Source organism: Scyliorhinus torazame, chromosome 7 (genome assembly GCF_047496885.1).
Source record: "Scyliorhinus torazame isolate Kashiwa2021f chromosome 7, sScyTor2.1, whole genome shotgun sequence".
NCBI classification, from domain to species: domain Eukaryota; kingdom Metazoa; phylum Chordata; class Chondrichthyes; order Carcharhiniformes; family Scyliorhinidae; genus Scyliorhinus; species Scyliorhinus torazame.
This window is the reverse complement of record NC_092713.1, coordinates 102154423-102179001: the sequence shown is the minus strand read 5'-3', so window position 1 is coordinate 102179001 and position 24579 is coordinate 102154423. Positions and strand designations below refer to the sequence as shown.

At 50.4% G+C, this 24579-nt stretch overlaps 1 protein-coding gene across 12 annotated transcripts in view; it reads right to left on the bottom strand.

The window, feature by feature from the left end:
• The window catches only part of dock7 (dedicator of cytokinesis 7), a 292969-nt gene that overhangs the window by 33050 nt on the left and 235340 nt on the right, over window positions 1-24579 (bottom strand). For 7 of the 12 annotated variants that reach the window (XM_072511160.1, XM_072511167.1, XM_072511165.1 and 4 more), the window contains 7 exons: window positions 23333-23429; window positions 22209-22343; window positions 14857-15009; window positions 14588-14746; window positions 13691-13791; window positions 12262-12454; window positions 1131-1274 (listed from right to left, as the gene is read on the bottom strand). In XM_072511160.1, coding sequence (XP_072367261.1) covers window positions 1131-1274; window positions 12262-12454; window positions 13691-13791; window positions 14588-14746; window positions 14857-15009; window positions 22209-22343; window positions 23333-23429 — 982 coding nt within the window. Of the gene's footprint in view, window positions 1-1130; window positions 1275-12261; window positions 12455-13690; window positions 13792-14587; window positions 14747-14856; window positions 15010-22208; window positions 22344-23332; window positions 23448-24579 lie in introns of all 12 variants that reach the window. The other 5 variants (XM_072511162.1, XM_072511164.1, XM_072511166.1 and 2 more) reach the window with 1 other exon arrangement.

Here is a 24579-nt window from a genome sequence, read left to right as displayed (position 1 = left end):
TTTTACTATGCAATTATAATGTGTGTGTGTGTGGGGGGGGGGGGGGGGGGGGGGGGGGGGGTTAAAAAATCCCAGCAGGTAGAAGATTCCAGCTGACTTATGGTACAAAAGGCACCAACAACCATCTGCTAACTTAACCAACTTGACACAGTGAATGTTAACTCTTATTTCGCCACGAGGCTAATGCTAAGAATACTGTTTTTTGTGTACTAGACCGTAGGAATGCCTGCAGCATGAGGAAGTATTTAAAGTGACCACTAAGTTCCTGTACAAAGATATTAGAAATGTGACAGAAAGTCCCCTATGCAGCTCTGAATTAGCAGATTTTAGTCGTCAGCAATTAGCTTTGGGCTAGGAAGGATACAAATTAACCTAGGTATGTGCTCCTACTCACTATCATTAGACCACTATTGAATTACATGTATACAGTAAATGGTGGCCTGGGACTGTCACCGGTGTTGGGCAAGCCCACTCTTATGTCTAGCTGAAGCAGATTGTAAATAGGTAAATGGAGAAAAACAAATCCAAAAAATGATCTTCAGTAAAAGATTAAAAGGAAAATGTGGAATGAGGGAAAAAAAGCTCAACTAATCAAACCCGACAGCTTTGGCAGACTAATTTACCCAGTTACGGATCCTCATTCATTTAGGCCGGACCGTTTGTTGGTGGCGGGATTCTCTGGTCTCACCGGCAGCGCACCCTGGAAGCAGGGTTCCCGGTGGCATAGGGAGGCTTCAATGGGAATTCCCATTGTCCGTGGTGGGAGCAGAAAATCCCGCCGCCAGCGAACAGCGCACCACCGAGAAACATGCGACTGGGAGGCCGGAGAATTCCGCTCTTAATATCATGAAGGAAGCTCTCTAGTGATATGCCCTGATCTCCAAAGGTTGTCAGAAAAGAATTCTGCCTCTCTTCAGTTCAAATAAGTCATATTGGACTCCAAACATCATCTCTGCTTCTCTCTCCACAGATGCTGCAAGAACTGTTTAGTTTTTCCAGCACTTTGTTTTTATATCAGTATATTCATTCATTTCCACCTCTCTACCATTTAACCTTGTCTGCTGGCCTTCATGGATACCATTCTGTCACCCATGGAAGCATAACAGTTAGTTAGCCAAAATAACACTTACCATTGAAAAAAGATCTGCAGCTTGTTCCAGCAATCCCACAAGACCAGCCTCTGTAAAATACTTTCCAGAGCAAATTCCTTCCTCATCTGGTGAAAGTACATCATCGGAAACTGCAGACTCTTCCAAAACATTGAAAGAAATATTCTACAAAGAACCAAAGGAAGGCTATGGTCAACATATATGGCCAACATATTAGGGCGGCACGGTAGCACATTGGTTATCACTGTTGCTTCACAGAACCAGGGACCCGGGTTCGATTCCCAGCTTGGGTCACTGTTTGTGCAGAGTCTGCACATGTTCTCCCCGTGTCGGATTGGGATTCCTCCGGGTGCTCTGGTTTCCTCCCACAAGTCCCAAAAGACGTGCTTGTTAGGTGAATTGGACATTCTGAATTCTCCCTCAGTGTACCCGAACAGACGCGATAGTAACTTCATTGCAGCGGTAATGTAAGCCTACTTTTGACACTAATAAAGATTATTATATGAACAGAATCTTTTTTATTAGCTGAACCTAAGCAGTTCATCTTTGATCAAAGTCTCACCGCCACGGACACACAAAAGCAGCTTGACGACATTTCTGTAAAGATCACAAATACAATCAATGCAGAATTATCCACTCAGCCTTAATCAATGGGAATCCTGAATCTCCTATCCTCCCAGCTATGGATCCCAATCAATTGTTTCCATTGTACTGGCAAATCTTGGCTTTGTGGTTTTTCCCTTTACTTTATTTTGTTGGAGACATTATCGATGTGAAGTTACTCCTGAAAGCCCTCAATCAGAAATAAAGGATCAGTAAAAGGTTGGTGGGATTGCCCAGCCTTTAGTGTTATATATTTATTTATTGTTAAAGCTCACAGCCGTGAAATATGTAGCAGCAAAATGGACAGAGAGTGAGAGGGAAAAAGGAGAATAAAACAGACAAATATATCACAAATCTATGCTACATTTATACTGCATTGAAGGATGCAGCTATTTTCTCAGCAAAGCAAACAGCACCAGGTTATCAATGTCTGGTCACATTACACTGATGCTGACACGGCAGCAACCCAACACCAGTACTTAACAACTCTGTTCACAAACACCCCACCACAAATCTGATTACTGCTTAACTTTTTTGGGATAGAGCTTCTGGCTGTTTTACACCCGGATTCCAGCAGGATCAGCTGAATCCATTGCAAAACTACCGAAAACCACTTAATTTGAGTTTTTCTGTGAGTTTCTGTGGATCCAAGATGCAATTTGCCTAGATCAAGTCCTTCCCACCAAACCGATTGATTGTGTCTCCAGGTCAACTATGCAATCTTCTGCTGACTTGGGAAGGCTCAGGAAAATGTGATAATTTTCTGAGGGACACAAATTTAAGAGTATTTGTATATGGCTGGTTTAGCAGAATGGGCTAAACACCTGGCTTGTAATGCAGAACAAGGCCAGCAGCGCAGGTTCAATTCCCGTACCGGCCTCCCCGAACAGGCGCCGGAATGTGGCGACCCGGGGCTTTTCACAGTAACTTCATTGAAGCCTACTTGTAACAATAAGCGATTATTATTATTAAATAATATTTAACTTAGGAAATTGGCAAGTTTACACCAATAAAACTGGTAAATGGTTCAGTGTAGTTTTTTAAGAAGTACTTTTAGTGATTTATCAGGTTACAAACAGATACAGGGCTGGGTACTTAAAAAAAGCTTTCAACGGCATTAATAAATCAGCACCAGTTTAATCCATCAGGATTTTTATAAAAAGAATAAACAATTACATTTCATTACACTGCCTGATTGTGCTGAATCATGGAAGATATCACAAACTTGGTGTCAATATCAGACCTCAAAATCAGCATCTGACCACAAATCTTTCTGTAGGTCTCTGGAAATTATCCCACTTAGGTAGGATCCAATCACCACCTGTTACCGGGTAAAATATGGTCTTTTAATCAATTCATTGGCCACCAGTCAACCAATCAAACCATCTCTCGGGTGCCGAAAAGTCTATTTTTTTCTGTCCAAAGCTAGGGGTCCAAAAAGCTCAGAACTCTCAGCAAGCCAGAATTTATGCAATCTAACCCCTTCTTCGAGTCAATTACTTAAAGAAAGAGAACATACATGAATACAGTGAATCAGAGATAGACTCACCAATTGAACCACTTTCCTCATTCAACCCTTCAATGTCATTCAGAGGGACTACCACATGCATCAATACAATGGCTTGGGTACATTAAAGATACATATTATGAATTTGACCTCCTTGTTTCATCACCTTAAAAAATTGAAAGTGGAAGAGGTCCAAATGCTGTATAAGGAGGAGCCTTTGGCCTCCAGACATCTCCAGCACTGATCCAGGATCTCAAACCATGAAATTATGGTGGTGTGATAGGTCGATGATCCAAAATACTCATTGTAAAAGGTTTAAATAGAAGTCATCCATCAAGTCACTCCTAAATAAGCCACTCATTAGGTCCACAGAATTTAAAAATAAGATCACTGCATACCATTTAATGATGGGAACAGGACTTCCGGATGCAGCTATGCAGAGCTAAGTTGCACGTTCGGCAGCTCCCGTCTTGGAACGGACTTTTGGGCTCTTTTCAGGGCCCCCAACTGCATTTTTTCGACATTTCCCGGTGTGGGAAGAAGACTGCAACATTCCCCCGACAGTGTATGGCTTGGACCAGGAGCGGTGCGACTAAAAAAGTGGTGGTGAACCCAAAGAAAGCGCGAGGGAAGAAGAACAAGATGGCGGCGGGCAGGGACCAGGCAGCGTGGATGCAGTGGGTGCAGGAGCAGCAGGAGGTTATCAAGCGCTGCTTCAGGGAGCTCAAAGTGGACCTGCTGGAGCAGATGAAGGCTTCTATCGATAAGCTGCTGGAGACCCAGACAGCCCAGGGGGTGGCGATCTGCGAGGTCCGACAAAAGATCTCCGATAATGAGGACGAGATCTTGGGCCTAGCGGTAAAGGTGGAGGCGCATGACGCGCTCCACAAGAAATGGTAGGAACGGTTCGAGGATATGGAGAATCAGTCGAGGTGGACGAATCTGCGGATCCTGGGCCTTCCGGAGGGGCTGGAGGGGTTGGACGTGGGGGCCTATGTGGTCACCATGTTAAACTCGCTGATGGGAGCGGGGTCCTTCCAGTGGCCTCTGGAGCTGGAAGGGGCCCATAGAGTGCTGGCGAGGAGGCCCAAGGCTAACGAGCCGCCGCGGGGGGTGCTGGTGTGGTTTCATCGGTTCGCTGATCGGGAGTGTGTGCTCAGGTGGGCCAAGAAAGAGAGGAGCAGCAGGTGGGAGAACGCGGAGGTTCGAATATATCAGGACTGGAGAGCGGAGGTGGCGAAGAAGAGGGCCGGGTACAACCGGGCGAAGGCGGTGCTGCACAGGATGGGGGTGAAGTTTGGCATGCTGCAGCCGGCGCGACTGTGGGTCACCTACAAGGACCGGCACCATTATTTTGAGTCCCCGAAGGAGGCGTGGGACTTTGTTCAGGCCGAGAAGCTGGACACAAACTGAGGGTCGGGATGGGTGGTCGGGGATTGCTGTTGGTGTGTTACATTTTGAGGGGGGGGTGTTCTTTGCTCTTGTTTCTTTTTGATTCGGTGAGGGTGGTTAGGATGGGTTGGGCACTGTTTTGGTTGGGTCTGTCGGGTGGGCTCTTGGAGGGGGGCAAGTAAATGGAGTAGGGGTGGTTGACCGGTAGGGGGGATGGGGCCCCGCGGGGGAGGGTGAGGCCCGAGTCGGGGGTGAGGGGACTGGGCCTGTAAAAGGAGCTGCGTCAGAGGTGGCGGGGCCGGGCAGGTGGAAAGCGCGGGCTTTTTCCCGCGCTGAAGGCTGGAGGGGGCGTGGCCGGGGCGGGGAAGCGAGGGTTGTTTCCTGCACTTGGGATGGAAGGGGGAGGCGGAGAGCCTGCTGGTGGGTAATGGAGGAGGAGGGGATGTCCCACAATGGGAGGTGTCGAAGGAAAGGTGGGAGTGGCCGGGGTCAGCAGGAGTTAGCTGATTTGCAGGAGTGCAATGGGGGGAGCAAAGAAGCTAGGAGGGGCTTAGTGTTATTTAATGAGCCAGACTTGATTAAAGATCTTAAAGTAAGGGAGCACTTAGGAGGCAGTGATCATAATATGGTCGAATTCAATCTCCAATTTGAAAGAAAGAAGGTAGAATCAGATGTAAAGGTGTTACAGTTAAATAAAGGTAACTACAGGGGCATGAGGGAGGAACTGACAAAAATCGACTGGGAGCAGAGCCTAGTGGGAAAGACAGTAGAACAGCAATGGCAGGAGTTTCTGGGAGTAATTGAGGACACAGTACAGAGGTTCATCCCAAAGAAAAGAAAGGTTATCAGAGGGGGGAATTAGGCAGCCATGGCTGACAAAGGAAGTCAGGGAATGCATCAAAGCAAAAGAGAAAGCCTATAATGTGGCAAAGAGTAGTGGGAAGTCAGACGATTGGGAAGACTACAAAAACAAACAGAGGATAACAAAGAGAGAAATAAGGAAAGAGAGGATCAAATTTGAAGGTAGGCTAGCCAGTAACATTAGGAATGATAGTAAAAGTTTATTTAAATACATTAAAAACAAACGGGAGGCAAAAGTTGACATTGGGCCGCTACAAAATGACGCTGGTAATTTTGTGATGGGAGACAAGGAAATAGCTGAGGAACTGAATAAGTACTTTGCGTCAGTCTTCACAGTAGAAGACATGAGTAATATCCCAACAATTCCGGAGAGTCAGGGGGGCAGAGTTGAATATGGTAGCCATCACAAAGGAGAAAGTGCTAGAGAAACTAAGAAGTCTAAAAATTGATAAATCTCCGGGCCCAGATGGGCTACATCCTAGAGTTCTAAAGGAGATAGCTGAAGAAATAGTGGAGGCGTTAGTTATGATCTTTCAAAAGTCACTGGAGTCAGGGAAAGTCCCAGAGGATTGGAAAATCACTGTTGTAACCCCCTGTTCAAGAAGGGACCAAGGAAAAAGATGGAAAATTATAGGCCAATTAGCCTAACCTCGGTTGTTGGCAAGATTCTAGAATCCATTGTTAAGGATGAGATTTCTAAATTCTTGGACGTGCAGGGTCGGATTAGGACAAGTCAGCATGGATTTGGTAAGGGGAGGTCGAACCTGTTAGAGTTCTTTGAAGAGATAACAAATAGGTTAGACCAAGGAGAGCCAATGGATGTTATCTATCTTGACTTCCAAAGGGCCTTTGATAAGGTGCCTCACGGGGGACTGCTGAGTAAAATAAGGGCCCATGGTATTCGAGGCAAGGTACTAACATGGATTGACGATTGGCTGTCAGGCAGAAGGCAGAGAGTTGGGATAAAAGGTTCTTTTTCGGAATGGTAACCGGTGACGAGTGGTGTCCCGCAGGGTTCAGTGTTGGGGCCACAGCTGTTCTCTTTATATATTAACGATCTAGATTGTTGGGACTGGGGGCATTCTGGCTAAGTTTGCCGATGATACAAAGATAGGTGGAGGGGCAGGTAGTATGGAGGATGGGGAGGCTGCAGAAAGATTTAGACAGTTTAGGAGAGTGGTCCAAGAAATGGCTGATGAAATTCAATGTGGGCAAGTGCGAGGTCTTGCACTTTGGAAAAAAGAATAGAGGCATGGACTATTTTCTAAACGGTGACAAAATTCATAATGCTGAAGTGCAAAGGGACTTGGGAGTCCTAGTCCAGGATTCTCTAAAGGTAAACTTGCAGGTTGAGTCCGTAATTAAGAAAGCAAATGCAATGTTGTCATTCATCTCAAGAGGCTTGGAATACAAAAGCAGGGATGTACTTCTGAAGCTTTATAAAGCATTAGTTAGGCCCCATTTAGAATACTGTGAGCAATTTTGGGCCCCACACCTCAGGAAGGACATACTGGCACTGGAGCGGGTCCAGCGGAGATTCACACGGATGATCCCAGGAATGGTAGGCCTAACATACGATGAACGTCTGAGGATCCTGGGATTATATTCATTGCCGTTTAGGAGGTTGAGGGGAGATCTAATAGAAACTTACAAGATAATGAATGGCTTAGATAGGGTGGATGTAGGGAAGTTGTTTCCATTAGCAGGGAGACTAGGACCCAGGGGCACAGCCTTAGAATAAAAGGGAGTCACTTTAGAACAGAGATGAGGAGAAATTTCTTCAGCCAGAGTGGTGGGTCTGTGGAATTCATTGCCACAGAGGGCGGTGGAGGCCGGGACGTTGAGTGTCTTTAAGACAGAAGTTGATAAATTCTTGATTTCTCGAGGAATTAAGGGCTGTGGAGAGAGCGGGTAAATGGAGTTGAAATCAGCCATGATTGAATGGGGGAGTGGACTCGATGGGCCGAATGGCCTTACTTCCGCTCCTATGTCTTATGGTCTTATGGGTCCTAGCTGGGGACGGGGGGGACGGGACCGGGTTGCTGCTGCTATGGTCAAGGGGGAGCTGGAGCGAGTAGAGGGGGTTGGGACGGGGGTCTGCCACCGTGGGGAACGGGCCGGGCGTGTGACTGGCCGAGGAGGGATTATGGCTAGTCGAGGGAGGCGGGTAACCCCCTGATCCGGCTGATAACCTGGAATGCAAGGGGACTGAACGGGCCGGTCAAGCGGGCCCGGATGTTCGCGCACCTGAAGGGGCTGAAGGCGGATGTGGTCATGCTCCAGGAGACACACCTGAAGGTGACAGACCAGGTAAGATTGAGGAAGGGGTGGGTAGGTCAGGTGTTTCATTCAGGGCTGGATGCCAAACATCGGGGGTTGGCGATCTTGGTGGGACAGAGGGTGTCGTTCGAGGCGTCGAGCATTGTGACAGACAATAGTGGCAGGTATGTAATGGTAAGTGGTAAGCTGCAAGGGGAGAGGGTGGTGCTGGTCAACGTGTACGCCCCGAACTGGGTCGATGCGGGTTTTATGCGGCGCATGTTGGGTCGGATCCCGGACTTGGAAGTGGGGGGTCTGATAATGGGGGGGGGGACTTTAACACGGTGTTGGATCCGGCACTGGACCGCTCCAGGTCTAGGATGGGTAGGAAGCCGGTGGCGACTAAAGTGCTGAGGGGGTTTATGGACCAGATGGGAGGGGTGGACCCTTGGAGATTAGCAAGGCCGGGGGCGAGGGAATTTTCATTCTTCTCGCATGTTCATGAGGCCTATTCCCGGATCGACTTTTTTATTATGAGCAAGGTGCTGATAGCAAGAGTAGAGGATATTGAGTACTCGGCTATAGCCATTTCGGACCACGCCCCGCATTGGGTAGACCTAGAGCTGGGGGAGGAGAGGGACCAGCGCCCGTTATGGCGCTTGGAGGTGGGGCTGTTGGCGGACGAGGAGGTGAGTGAGCGGGTCCGAGGAAGCATAGAGAGATACCTGGAGGCCAACGATAACGGGGAGGTCGGAGTGGGGATGGTATGGGAGGCGCTGAAGTCGGTGGTTAGGATGGAGCTGATCTCCATTAGGGTCCACAAAGAGAGGAGAGAGCAGAGGGAGAGGCTGGTGGGGGAGATGGTGAGAGTAGACGGGAGGTATGCGGAGGTGCCGGAGGAGGGACTGTTGAGGGAGAGGCGTAGCCTCCAGGCCGAATCCGACCTGTTGACCACCAGGAAGGCGGAGATGCAGTGGAGGAAGGCCCAGGGGGTGATTTATGAATATGGGGAAAAGGCAAGTCGGATGCTGGCGCATCAGCTTCGGCAGCAGGACGCAACTAGGGAGATCGGGGGAGTTAAGGATAGGGGAGGGAGTGTGGTGCGGAGTGGGATTGGCATCAATGGGGTCTTCAGGGACTTTTATGAGGAACTGTATCGGTCCGAGCCCCCACTGGAGGAGGGAGGGATGGGCCGCTTTCTGGACCAATTGAGGTTCCCGAAGGTGGAGGAGGGACTGGTAGCGGGATTAGGGGCCCCGATTGGGCTGGAGGAGCTGATCAAAGGGATAGGGAGCATGCAGGCGGGGAAGGCACCGGGGCCGGGCGGTTTCCCAGTCGAATTCTACAAAAAATATGTGGACCTGTTGGGCCCGTTGCTGGTTAGGACCTTCAATGAGGCAAGGGGGGGGGGGGGGGGGGGGGGGGGGGGGGCTTCGCCCCCGACGATGTCCCGGGCACTGATCTCCTTGATCCGGAAGCGGGACAAGGATCCCCTGCAGTGTGGGTCTTACAGGCCGATTTCGTTGTTAAACATAGATGCCAACGTGCTGGCGAAGGTCTTAGCCACGAGAATTGAGGGCTGGGTGCTGCAGATGATCCACAAAGACCAGACGGGGTTCGTGAAGGGGAGGCAGTTGAACGCGATTGTACGGAGGCTCCTGAACGTTATTATAATGCCGGCGAGGGAGGCGGAGATAGTGGTGGCGATGGACGCTGAGAAGGCCTTCGATAGGGTACAGTGGGGGTACTTGTGGGAGGTGCTGAAGAGGTTCGGGTTTGGGGAGGGGTTCGTCAGGTGGGTTAGGCTGTTGTACGAGGTCCCGATGGCAAGTGTGGCCACGAACAAGAGGAGGTCTGAGTACTTTCGGTTGCACTGAGGGACGAGGCAGGGGTGTCCCCTGTCCTCCCTGCTCTTCGCACTGGCTATTGAACCCCTGGCTATGACACTTAGGGAGTCGAGGAACTGGAGGGGGTTGGTGCGGGGTGGGGAGGAGCATAGGGTGTCGCTCTATGCGGACGACTTGCTGCTATATGTGGCGGACCCGGTGGGGGGAATGCCGGAGGTAATGAGGATCCTTAGGGAGTTCGGGGATTTCTCAGGGTACAAGCTCAACATGGGGAAGAGCGAGTTGTTCGTGGTTCACCCAGGGGACGAGGAGAGCGGGATTGGCGAGCTCCCACTAAAAAGGGCGGAGAGGAGCTTCAGGTATTTGGGGGTCCAGGTGGCCAGGAGCTGGGGGGCTCTGCATAGACTTAATTTCACGAGGCTAGTGGAGCAAATGGAGGAGGAGTTTAAGAGGTGGGACGCGTTGCCGCTGTCCCTGGCGGGTAGGGTGAGTCAGTTAAGATGCCGGTGCTCCCAAGGTTTTTGTTCCTGTTCCAGTGCCTCCCCATTCTTATCCCAAAGGCCTTCTTTAGGAGCATAACGGGTAGCCCGGCGAAGGATTCTTCTTCAGTGGAAGGATGCGAGGCCCCCAAATGTGGAATCCTGGATCAACGATATGGCGGGGTTTATTAAATTGGAGAGGGTGAAATTTGCCTTAATGGGATCGGTGCAAGGGTTTTTCAGGCGGTGGCAACCGTTCTTGGACTTCCTGGCAGAACGGTAGACAATGGTCAGCAGCAGCAGCAACCCGGGGGGGGGGGTTCTATTTTATTTTTGTTTGTCTTCACTGGGGGATCTGAGGGGGTGTATATATTTGCTATGTGTTAATTCGGGGTGTTAATTTATTGTTTATGTATAGGGGGGAGGGGGGCACGGGGATTGTTTTATTTTGTTTTGTATTTAATTCTATTAGGTTCCTTTTTCATTTTGCTGTTGATATTTTGTGAAAACTTCAATAAAAATTATTTTTTTTTAAAAATGGTGGGAACATAGAACGTACAGTGCAGAAGGAGGCCATTCGGCCCATCGAGTCTGCACCGGCCCACTTAAGCCCTCATTTCCATCCTATCCCCGTAACTCAATAACCCCATCTAACCTTTTTGGACACTAAGGGCAATTTAGCATGGCCAATCCACCTAACCTTGCATGTCTTTGGACTGTGGGGGGAAACCGGAGCACCCGGAGGAAACCCACGCAGACATGGGGAGACCTTGCAGACTCCGCACAGACAGTGACCCAGCCGGGAATCGAACCTGGGACCCTGGCGCTGTGAAGCCAAGTGCTATCCACTTGTGCTACCGTGCTGTCCACGGGAAACAACAAACATAATAATTTTTATAATCAGAAAATATAAATGGACGCTGAAGGGATCTCACCCCCACAACCCAAAGAAATGTGCAGTGTAGGTGGATTGGCCATGTTAAATTGTTCCTTAATTGGGAAAAAAATTTGGATACTCCAAATTAAAAAAGAAAAGAAAATGTGAATGGTAGTGCAGGAGGCCACCAGATTTTTTTTTTACAATTTTATTATAAGTTCATTATGGGGAAATGGAGGCAGGTGGAGCAGGGCTTCACATCACCTTTGATACAGCAACAGAAGTTCATTCTTCCTGAGGTGAGACCAGGTGTTCCAGGTGATGTCTGTATGGGTAAGTTTTTTACGTAGAGAGTAGTGGGTGCCTGGAATGTGTTGCCAGAGGATGTGATGGAAGCAGGCACATTAGCAATATTTAAGAGGCATCTGGATGGGTACGTGAATAGGGAGGAAATAGAGGGATATGGACCGAGTAAGGGCAGAAGGTTTTTTTTTTTAGTTCGGGATCATGATTGGCACAGGCTTGGAGGGCCGAAGGGCCTGTTCCTGTGCTGTACTTACCTTTGTTCTTTGTCAGAGATGTAGCTTCCTGCATTTGAGGTAACATCTCAGGTATGTGAGTGACTCATGACGAAGTGCTCACACCTGGATTTTGCACATTGTTGCAAATAATGTCTAGCCCAAGGGCATTTATTTCCCGATTTCAACCATGGTAATGCAGGCAATTGTCAAGTGAAGGCTAGGCACTTCTATGTGCTAAATGGGAAAGAAATCAACTGGATGAATAGAGTGAATAAACTGAATACCAGCACTCACTGATCAGTAGGAAAAGCATGAGTAATGCAGCTTACAATTGGGTGAGCTTTGAATTGAGGTTCAGGTATAAATTAAAGAAGCTATCAATTGAGGGGAGGAAGGCCCTCACTTTTGATTTTCTAAAATATACAAACCTCACTGTAGATTTATTTTCTACCAAGGGTTTTGCTTTCAGAGGGCTTCTGAGGTGGGTTATAAAACTGATACATTTCTGTTTGGCCTGATTTCACAGCATCAGGGTGGAATGTCGGTGCCAACCATGTCCTGATCAGGAAATAATGTCATATTTGTAACCAGAAGATTATGTAGATGTTACAGCAAACAAACAGGCCATTTCGCCCAATTAGTCTACATCTGTAATTATGCTCCACAAAAGCCTCCTCCCATCCATATCCAACTAATCCTATCCTCAACACATCCTTCTATTCTTTTCTTGGAATGGGTCATTTTCACAGTCAATACACGTCATATAAAATAGGCAAAAACAATCTGTGAGTTATTCAATTTCCTACCTGAAAGGTTACACATCCTACTGGAAGATACTTGCGATCCTCCAGCATGCTTAGGTACTCAGCTACTAATGCTGCCGAATGGACTAGACATTGTGCTGCCTCAGCACGATTGCTCCGCTCGGAGTGTTTTCCAGCCATGTTTTGGAGCCAAGTTAGTCGCAGGTCTGGTGACGTCTGGTATCCTTTAGCGATTCTTTCAGGAGAAAATGGAAAACAGAATTATCACTGATAAACATCCAGCCTGAAATTAACTGATCGCCAGTATTAGGACACCCTGTTTCATAGAATCTGTACAGTGCAGGAGGCTATTCGGCCCATCGAATCTGCATTGGCCCTCAGAAAGAGCACCCTACCTAGGCCCACACCCCACCCGATCCCTGTGACCCAATAACCCACCAAACCTACTAAGGGGCAATTTAGCACGGTCAATCCACCTAACCTGCACTTCTTTGGACTGTAGGAGGAAACCCACGCAGAGAAAGTGCAAACTCCACATAGTCACCCAAGGCTAGAATTGAACCCGGGCCCCTGGTGCTGTGAGGCAGCAGCGCTAACCACTGTGCCTCTGTGCAACCAATACTTGTTATACTTGTCCACAGTTAATGTCTTGTAGGTATTGGCCTTAGCATGGGAACAGCCATATTCTGGTACGGTGAAGTACCATCTTTTTAAAATAAAAATAATACAGTATTTCATCCAAATGATGTGTCCTGACATAGCTCAAGTTTGCCAGTAAGTATACTGCAAGATGCTTTTCAAGGTTCAGTTGTAAATTTCTTATACATCCTACTAGGTTTGCTGAAATTCTTGATTAGATAAAATATTTAAAGCGTAGAAACAGTCCCTGACTAATTTCTTCCACTCTGCTGAGTTGCCAATCTCAGGTATATTGTGATGCGAAGCACGGGAAGTTATGTTGCCACTTTTCTACCAAGTTAAAAATGGAAGTCACCCCTTGCATATCCTAGCCACTAACTTCCCCTTTGGAAAGTAGATTGGAAGTTTTTCTCCTCCATGCGAACAGCTGTTAAGTTATAAGCAGTGAAAGAAAAGGAAAATGTCAGAACATAAACGTACTAGAGATTGAAATCTTCTTCAATCTCAGGCATGATGTAATGGTGATGGGTGAAACACATCAGCCTGGGTTACTGTTCCAGGTTCCTATCCAATGATTCCTGCTCTAAAGTGCATGAGGGATATTGGGGGAGGGCAGAATGATGTTCCACAAATCACAAATTAAATTGCCCAGTGACACTCATGGCCTATGCTTATACTTGGTCCCTTGAACGAGATACTGGAGGAGTGCTGGTACTTGTTGAACTGCACTGCTGTATAAATGTGAGCCTTGAGAAAAGCTGGGATAAGAGGATGAATTTGGAGAAATGACCCCACATGGTCCATTTGAGAGCTGAACATCTTCAAGGTATACCTGTACATTAGATCAATGAGCATCTCTGGATCTTCCTGGTGTTCTTTCATTTTCACAGTGTCTGACAGGATCATATGGAGATTGAAAACCAAATCCTGGACCTGTACCAAAGTAAGAATGAAAGGCATTAGAATTAATAAATCCACCCCAAGCCCAAACATACCAAAACAAGGAGGATTGAACCATTTACAGGAATTATTTGAGAGGCAGTCTTAATCACAACAAAGAGAACACGCAGAGGACTGTTTCAACTAAAAGTCTGTCGAATGAATAGTTGACTCAAGATTTGTTTGCTTTGGAAATAATATTGTATGTAAATGTTGAAAAAAACCTTAACATGTCTATATTTCAAAGTGAGAATCATGGCAAATATCTCACTTAATTAAGGGAGCATTCTATATCTATGAAGACCAAGTTTATTCCCTACAACCAACACAATAGCAGATGGTCAACAGATCAGCATGGAGTGAATCAACTTTCCTTCCAGTATAAACTTCTTTAAGACCAGGCAGAGAGTGCTATTGTGATAGACACTACGAGCATGATTTAATTAAATGGGAACAAAGTCCCGTAGCGAGTGCGTTTAGCCGCATGTTTCCCAGCGCTCGCAGCGCCGAGAAACACAACGCTATTAAATGGCACTCGGGTTCGATAGGGGCTTCAGTGGGGAAAGCGTGGACGAGGCCGCACATAGCCTGGTTTTTTGCACTGAGGAGATCCGCTTGCTGCCATTTTTAAATGGCGTCCCGATCTCTGGAGCACCCCGACCCTCCCAAGCATCAATGCATTATCGCATTAGATCTCGTTAGGCTTTGCAATCTGGCAGCAGGTCTCCCTGCGTCTATCGGCTATGCTGCATTGCAGTGAGCTGCTTTTCGGGTGCAGCACCCTATATACCTGGTCCGGAAAGGTCGTTTCTCTCAGTTCCAAGTCTTCTTCAGCATATGTCAAAATTGTCTTTAAAGAGCGTCTAAGGAATTCTTCATTAAAATTCTGGGATGTTCCAACCAGCGAAGAAAGGGACATGGTCACTTGCATCTTCACTCTTGCAAAATTCTGGAAATAATAAAACACTAATTATCTCAACATTTTAATGCCACAGTTTTTAAAGAACAAAAATAAATGCATTATCTGAGGAGGTAAAACTAGGTTCAAACATTGCTTACATTGCCAATCTCAAAGTTTTGCCTCATGAGGAGGTAGAGTGAGGCACTGGCGTGTGCTCGGATTGTACCAATACTGCTGCTGCAGTGTCGCAAAAGTCTCAGGCACAGATCAGCACACAACTCCGTTTCTTCTTCAAAAAGGAGTTCAGGAAACTATAACAACAGGAAAAAAATTAAACATTTCCTAGCTTTCTGTTCTTGAAGATGATGTTTCAAAATGTACTCACTATGAACATGTACATTTTCTACTGTATAGTGAAACACCTTCCTGTTATACTTATATTGAGCTAGACTATAGATTTACCTTAAAAAAAACCTTGACAAGGTACTTAATTGTTTCAAAAAGAAGTACAAGCACATTTCAAACATGGATAAAGTGTCACAAACATTTCTTTACAACTGCACAAAGATGATTAACCATATGGATCAACATAATTCCCTCATACAGTGAAACTGTAGCGATGACATGTAATTTATTGGCAACAAATAACCCTACAACCCTAAATTGAACAAGGTAACAGACTTCCCCCAACCCCAAGAGAAAAAAGGGAAATCAACTTCTGAATTCCCCATTCCCTTTCTTGGATGCCTCCATTACTCCTGCACAACAAACTTGGAAAACGCAGGAACGCAATCACATTGTGTCATAGGTAGGGTCATAGAGGTTTACAGCATGAAAACAGGCCCTTCGGCCCAACTTGTCCATGCCGTCCAGTTTTTTTTTAAACAAACAATTTTATTGAGGTATTCTTTGGCATTGTAAACAGTTACAGATGACAGAAATATGCAAACATCAATGGAAAACCAACACTTCAACCAAACCATAATGCACATACTCGCTCCTCTCCCGCCTATTTATCCCTCCTACTCTACTCTAATCTCTCCCCCCCCCCCCCCCCCCCCCCCCGTTGACGTTCACTCTCCCGCAAAGAAGTCGATGAATGGTTGCCACCTTCGGGCGAACCCCAATACAGATCCCCTCAAGGCAAACATGATTTTTTTCCATACCCAGAAAACTTGACGTGTCCGAAAGCCATAGTTCGGTCGTCGGGGGTTTTGAGTCCCTCCATGCCAGCAGTTTTCGCCGCCGGGCTATCAGAGAAGCAAAGGCCAGAACATCGGCCTCTTTCTCCCCCTGGACTCCCGGGTCTTCCGAAACCCCGGAAATTGCCACCACAGGACTGATCACCACCCTTGTTTTCAGCACCCGGGACATGACCCCCGCAAATCCCTCCCAGTACCCCCTAAGCTTAGGGCATGCCCAAAACATGTGAACGTGGTTCGCTGGTCCTCCCGTGCATCTAGCGCACTTGTCCTCTACCCCAAAGAATGTGCTCATCCGAGCCACCGTCGTGTGGGCCCGGTGAACGACCTTAAACTGAATCAGGCTGAGCCTGGCACATGTTGCGGTTGAGTTTACCCTCTTCCGAGCTTCCGCCCACAGCCCGTCCTCCATCTCCCCACCGAGCTCCTCCTCCCATTTGAGTTTCAGTTCCTCCGTCTGGGACTCTTCCCCCTTCATGAGCACCTTGTAAATATCCGAAACTCTACCCTCTCCTCCTTCTCCTCTAGAGACTATTCTGTCCTGGATCCCTATTTGCGGGAGGCGTGGGAAGGATGGGACCTGTCTGCGTACAAAGTCCCGCATCTGTACCTAAAGTCATTTCCCCATACCAGCCCAAATTTCTCCTCCAAGCCCCTCAAACTTGCAAAGTTACCCTCCAGGAACATATCGCCAACCCCCCTCGCCGCCGCCATGTTCGAAACCCTCCATCTATGTTCCCGGGGGCGAATCGATGGTTATCACAAATTGGAGCCCAGACCGAGGCTCTCACCTGCCCTGCATGCTTTCTCCACTGGCCCCAAATCGGCAGGGCCGCCCCCACTACCGGGCTGGTGGAGTACCTGGCCGGCGACAGCGGTAGGGGAGCCGTTACCAGGGCTGTCAAACTGGTGCCCCTGCACGAAGCCGCCTCCACCCGCTCCCAGATAGACCCCGTACCCACCATCCACTTCCTTATCATGGCTATGTTAGCCGCCCAGTAGTAGTTGATCAGACTCGGCAATGCCAGTCCCCCCCTTGCTGCGGCTCCTTTCAAGCATCGCCATCTTCACCCGCGGGGATTTTCCCGCCCAGACAAAGCTCATGATGATTTTGCCGGTCCTTTTGAAGAAGGACCGTGGGATAAAGATCGGGAGGCATTGGAAGATGAACAGAAATCTAGGGAGGATTGTCATCTTTACCGTCTGCACCCTCCCCGCAAGTGACAGCGGGAGTGCATCCCATCTCTGAAACTCCTTCTTCATTTGTTCCTCCACTCTAGTCAAATTTAACTTATGTAACCTGCCCCAGTTTCGTGCCACCTGTATCCCCAAGTACCGGAAACTTTCCTCCACCAGCCTAAATGGCAGCTCCTTCAGTCTATTCTCCTGGCCCCTTGCCTGCACCACAAACATCTCACTCTTGGCCATATTTAATTTGTACCCTGAGAACCAGCCAAACTTCCTCAATATTTCCAGTATATTTTCCATCCCGGCCAGTGGGTCCGACACGTACAGGAGCAGGTCGTCCGCATAGAGAGAGACCCTGTGTTCCACACCCGCATATCACCTGATCACTGCCTGCGAGTCTAACCATGCATGCTTCATTGTGTATTGCAGGAGCAAACGTCGAGGCATCCATCCCCGCAGATGCCGACCGCCCACAGGATGCCCCAGGGCGACCACAGGATACGGAGAGACCCGGACCCTCTGGCACGCAACGCCCGCAGGATGCCCTAGGGCGACCATGGGATACGGAGAGACCCGGACCCTCTGGCACGTGACGCCGGCAGGATGCCTCACGGCGACCACGGGAGATGGAGAACCTGGAACAATAGGGAGACGACACCCCCGTCTCGTGCGGGTGCAGCGACACAGGCGTGTGCCACCCAGCGACAAGGGGGGCAGCCACAGTCCCTCGTCGCAGCCGAGCCACAAAACCACTACCCAGGACAACCCTACCCAGGACAGCCCTACCCAGATGACCCGTACCCAGGACACCCCTACCCATGAAACTGAATTACAGGACAGTGACACAGAGTGGATGGGTGGAGACGAACCGCCACCCCAAAGTACCATGGACTCAGAATCGGACGATGCGCATGACACAACGCCACTGCTGACTCCAACACCCTGCACCATCACAGAGACACTCACCTCGGTTGGGCACTTTAGTGATGAGGCGTCTGGTACACTCACTGGTGCGCACAACACAGCCGTACTGGTACAGCAGGTGGAGGTAGGAGCAGCAGAGGGGCCGGGAGATCGGAGGGCAGCCCGGCGCAGGCGAACATCTGCCGCCCAGGTGGATTCCGGGTTCCTGGAGTTACCACACCCACACATAGGTCCGATGCAACCACCAAACCTGGGACGAACGAAGAGGGTGACGGCCGGCTTGCGGCTGCTGCAGTCGCAGGTGGAGGAGTGCACCCGCGTCCAGGAGCTGGGAGTGGTGCCGTTCATGCGTGCCACCCAGGCCGACACCGCAAGGTGGAGGCAATGGGTGCGACGGTGTCAGACATGGGGAGCAGTATGCGAGGCCTGGGGCTTTCCGTGCAGACGGCGTCTGTGGCCCAGGACATGGCTGCCCTCTCACAGGAGGCCATGAGCCAGCGCCAGCGACAGATGGCAGAGGCGCTCAATGCCGTGGCCCTGTCTCAGCAGGCCATGGCCCAGTCTCAGCAGGCAATGGCCCAATCCCTGCAGGCCATGGCCCAGTCTCAGCAGGACATCGCTGAGGGCATCGGCGTCATTGCCCATGCGCTAGCCGGCGTCGCACAGTCACAGACAGGGATGGCCAACTCCCTGAGCTCCATGGCTGCAAACCTGCAGACCCTTGGCGATACCAGCACGGGCCTCCAGGACTGGCAGCGCCAGGTGTCGGCGGGGCGTCGGATGGCCGGTCCGTTCGCACCACCCGACCCATGTAGAGGCTTGGGGGCCATCGGGCACCCCGAGGGAGGAGGAGTTGCTGGCGCCCGTCCCTGGTCCCCCTGTAAAGGAGTTCCAGGAACACTGCAGCATCTCGGGCTCCCCCCCCCCCTTCCGTCCCAGGTGCATCGGGTGGGCAATGGGCAGGACAGGCTGGCAGCTCGCCACCCCAGTTGCCCGGGCCGCAGCCTAGCCCATCTAGGCCAGGACGCCCCAGGAAACGGCCGCCAAAGGGATCCCGAGTCAGAGGGCAGGAATCGCAGGAGTCCACCTCCAGTTCTGCTGTACTATCTGGGGAACCATCTAGGTGTAGGCCAAACAATTAGACACTGAGTAAGTTGGCACGGGTGCAGGGCACAGACGGGTTTTAGGGGCTAGGGCACGTGTATGCACTGTTTGTTATTAAAATCACTTTAACACCTACAGAAGCTGCCTTTGTGCTCTGTCCGAAGCATGAGGGGGTGTCATGTACGTTGAGCACCAGTGTGTGTGTGAGAGGTGGTCTTATGTCGGCCTCAGGTGAGTCTGCCCCCTTCCCCCTGGGCCGCCCTCACCATCCCCCCGGGCAGAGGACGGGACCGTGCGCTGCAGCGTCATAGCCGCATGCAGGGATGGTCCGGGTGGATGGTAGTACTGTCGCCATGGGTCAGATATCGTCCAACGATGTGGAGCCAGGAGCTCATCGCAGAGCGGGTTGTCATCATCCTCCATGGCCTGCAATAGACACGCTTCCACCGGCGCCCGTGAGAGCCCGGCCGTTGTGCCGCAGGTGGATCTGCAATGGAGGGGTGGTGTGCATGGGGCTGGGGTGGGTGTGGTTTGGGGGGGGGGGTGAGGGTGTTCGGGTTTAGTCAGTGAAGCAGGCGGCTATCAGCCTGTCCCGTGCCCGCTGGCCCAGCTGGTAACGGTGGACAGCCACCCGCCCATGTCTAGCCCGTCTGCCCTGACCATTGCCCCCATTCCCCTCATCTGGGGAGGACTGCGCCTCTTCCTGCTGCTCCTCCACTCCGCCCTCCTCTGCCTGCGGAACATCGCCCCTCTGCTGGGCTATGTTGTGCAGGACGCAGCACACCACAATGATGCGGCCGACCCTATCTGACCGATACTGGAGGGCGCCCCCAGAGAGGTCCAGGCACCTGAAACGCATCTTCAGCACGCCAAAGCACCTCTCTATCACTCCCCTTATCGCTGCATGGGCATCATTGTAGCTGTTCTCCACGTCATTCTGTGGCCTCCGTATAGGCGTCATCAGCCACGACCGCAACGGGTAACCCCTGTCGCCAGCAACCAGCCCCTCAGCCGGGGGTGGCGTCCCTCGTACATGCCGGTGATGGATGACCGCGACAACACGTATGAGTCATGTACACTTCCCGGGTACTGGGCGCAGACATGCAGGATAATCATGCGGTGATCACAGACCACCTGGATGTTCATGGAATAGATCCCCTTCCGATTGGTGAACACGGCCCTGTTATCTGCAGCTGGCTACATGGCGATGTGCATCCCATCGATCGCACCCAGGACCATGGGAAACCCAGCCACGGCAGAGAAGCCCACGGCCCGGGCATCCTGGCTGGCCCGGTCAAAAGGGAAGCGGATGTAGCGGTCCGCCATGGCATATAGGGCGTCTGTCACTGCCCGGATGCACCGGTGCACCGATGTCTGTGAGATGCCGGACAGGTCCCCACCTGGCGCCTGGAATGACCCCGTGGCATAAAAGTTCAGGGCCACCGTATCCTTGACGGACACGGGGAGAGGGTGTCCCCCGCCAGTGCCACGCGGTGCCAGCAGGTGGCAGATGTGTAACACGGTTTGCCGGCTCATCCGGAGTCTCCTCCTACATTCCCGGTCCGTGAGGTCCTGGTACGACAGTCGGGGTTGGTACACACGGGGCCTCCTCGGGTGCCTCCGTTGCTGTGGCGCCGCGACGTCCTCCTCCCCCTCCTCGTGTTCTTCCTCCACTACGTGCTGCTCCTCCTCCTCCTCGTCCTGTCGGGCGGGTGTCCCTCCAGCCTGGGCGGCTGCCGCCTGCCTCTCTGCGGCATGTTCCACTGCGGCAGCCTGCGCCGCCTCTCTGGAACGCTCCTCCTCCTCTCCCTCCAGGGCAACATGGAGAATAGCGGCTGCCGACACGGCGGCCAACATCACTGGCTGATCAGAAAACATGACGGCCTGCGGGGGGGAGGGGGTGGGGGAAGACGACATGTCATCATTGCCCGTACCTCCCCTCCCCCCAGCCAGGTGGCATGGGCAGCATGGGCGCGACTGTTGGAGGATGGCAACTGGCCAGGCGGACAAACTCCCTTGCCCTCACACCCCCCTCCCCGGCACTCACCCCCCGTACCCGGCACTCAACCCCCCGTACCCGGCACTCATCCCCCCGTACCCGGCACTCATCCCCCCATACCCGGCACTCATCCCCCCGTACCCGGCACTCATCCCCCCCGTACCCGGCACTCACCCCCCCGTCCCCGGCACTCACCCCCCCCCCCGGCACTCACCCCCCCGTCCCCGGCACTCACCCCCCCCCCAGCACTCACCCCCCCGTACCCGGCACTCACCGCCCCGTACCCGGCACTCATCCCACCCATACCCGGCACTCATCCAGCCGTACCCGGCACTCATCCAGCCGTACCCGGCACTCACCCCCCGTCCCCGGCACTCACCCCCCCCCGGCACTCATCCCCCCCGTACCCGGCACTTATCCCCCCGTCCCCGGCACTCACCCCCCCCCCCCCGGCACTCATCCCCCCGTACCCGGCACTTATCCCCCCGTACCCGGCACTCATCCCCCCGTACCCGGCACTCATCCCCCCGTACCCGGCACTCACCCCCCCGTACCCGGCACTCATCCCCCCCGTACCCGGCACTCACCCCCACCCCCCCCGTACCCGGCACTCATCCCCCCCATACCCGGCACTCACCCCCCCCCCCCCCCCGTACCCGGCACTCATCCCCCCCATACCCGGCACTCACCCCCCCGTCCACGGCAATCACCCCCCCCCCCCGGCACTCACCCCCCCCCCGGCACTCACCCCCCCGTACCCGGCACTCACCGCCCCGTACCCGGCACTCATCCCACCCATACCCGGCACTCATCCAGCCATACCCGGCACTCATCCCCCCCATACCCGGCACTCATCCCCCCCATACCCGGCACTCATCCCCCCGTACCCGGCCCATTTAGTAATATTCTAAAGTAGTGCCATTGAAACCAGTTCAACATGAACCAGTTCAACAAGCAACAAATCATTGTTCTGCCTTTAGTTGGTGTGATGTGTTGGAACATTCTGGAGAGTAGCCCTTGAGCAAAACATTGTTTGGATTGTGATCTTCAATAGAAAGTCAATAACATTTATTAATAGCATTGTAATACCTACTTTAGAGACTAAGGCTCTCTGGGTGGCAAAACAATGTTGTAGGTAAAGTGCACTCTGATTACAGGCCATAGTATGCAGAAGAACCTTCAGGACCCCTCCAAGTACACTCTCTTTGGATTCTGTCACTGAAACAGTCTGAACATGTAGAGGGTAAAGATTAAAAATAAACAATTATTAAATATTTGACAGGTTTTAAATAAAAATGCTTTAAAGTATGATTGTTATCCTGCTGTTACAATTTTGCAAATTATTTTCAAAAATAATTGGTGTGCTAATTAATGCTAATGTAGGGAACCAGAATTGATTATTAAGCACTTAGCTGTCAGCTATATCATGGGTTGAGTGTATTTAAAAAAAAAAAAATTTAGAGTACCCAATTCATTTTTTCCAATTAAGGGGCAATTTAGCGTGGCCAATCCACCAAGCCTGCACATCTTTGGGTTGTGGTGGCGAAACCCAATGTGCAAACTCCACATGGAAAGTGACCCAGAGCTGGGATTGAACCTGGGACCTTGGCGCCGTGAGCCAGCAATGCTAACCACTGCACCACCGAGCTGCCCAGAATGGGTTCAGTGTGAAGCTATTCCAACACTATCCCAATGATCACTCCAGGGAAAGGGAGAACACAGAGAAGTTACAGATGTCTCGACTCGGTCCCAAAATTCCAACCCTCAAAAGAGCATCCTCTGTGGCACTAATTTGGCCTATCCCATTTCTTACAGGACATGCGTGGTCTTTCAGAGAGATGCCATTTTTATCCCAGTACAGGGGCAGTTTAGTACCTCTCGTCTATATGTGTGAGAAATGGGTGGGGATTGTCTCAATTCTGCTTCACACAGGACCCATACAGCTGACTGGGAAAGACTTTCAACTTATCAATCAGGGCAGAATTTGAACATAGTTTCCAAATGTGAACGCACAGTCGTCAACATTTTCCTATTTACATAATATCAACCCATTACATTAAATCCAGATCGGTGTGTTAATTCGTAGGGACAAATGTCTGAAAAGGTGCTAAAGAGCAAATATGGTTGCATGTCATCAGTGGAAAATTTCTAAACACTCCCACGGATATTTCTCCATCACCACAGGTTTTTCTCGCAGCTATTTTTTTGTTCTCTCACCTGAACAATTATTTCCAAAGCGTCCAAAATAATAAGGTTTGCCTCTGTTGCCAGGTTACCATCAATCAGTGCCTCATGTTCCAACTCAGCCCTTGATCTGTCACACACAAATAACCTATCAGAAAAGGTTCAGATTCTTGCTTTAGATATATAAATAGTATGATCTGATTTGAGATTAACGGTTAAGAATGCAGACTAGTTTAATCTATAAGAGTATCAAGTTGTGCTTTTTCACCTTAGTCTATGTGCCAGAAACTTGCAAAGCAAAATTAATTTTGGAAGTATTATATTTTATTCTGCTTTGCCTTCTCCCCTGTGCTCTTCTGAGCATTCACTAGTTCTGTGGAACAGTGCAGCATACAGATAAGCTCCAGTGTCTCCCAGATAGTGAGTGTGGCCAGGCTATTCCATCATGGCTGAAGCAAAGCCAGACCCATTTACGATCATTTTGTCTCTACCCATCTGCAGAACTCACTGGGAAACAACTTGAAATAAGAACCCTGTTTATGGCGAGGAGTCAAAAAATAAGTTCACAGTACTTCCTTGGTTGAGACGTGTGAACTAACTCTGAGTTTAAAGCCAGGAATTTGTTGATCTATATCGCTCAGCTCCACACATTGCAGTGCACTGAGCCACAGGACAGCTGAAAAGTATGCAATTTAATTTATGCAATAAAGCCCAGGTTCTGCCAACGCATGTCAAAATCGGAGCAAAAAGAGTGATGTAATCGATAGACAAGGAAACAAAACGATTTCTACAAGAGGAGGAGTTCCAATTCTGAAACAGTCAGTAACTAAAATGTTTACAATGCCTTCAATGATCAAACTACAGTAGTTGTATCTTTCGAACAATATCACCTTGGTTGCAATGTTACAAATATATATTGCTCTGTACCTGGTTTCCTTTTTCTGGGAAAACATTTTTATTGTCTTCAATTGTTATTCAGTATCAAGATAATGGACAGGATTCTCCGCAAATCACAGAGCCACCCAGTATTCCTTGCTATGTGAAGCATCCTGGTTTCGGCCACCATTTTGAGCGAGCGGCCCAACAGCGAATTCCCGCAGCTCCCCCCCACCCCCCGAAACGCAAAGCAGCCCCCCCACCCCTGGGTTGTCTGGGTGCCCCCCCTTCCCCCAAGTATGGAAAGGGGGTCCCTTTAGTTAGGGGGTCCTTGTGAGGGGATCTCCCTAGTTAGGGGGTTCCTCTGGGGGTCTCCTAGTTAAGGGGTCCCTGTGGGGTGATCT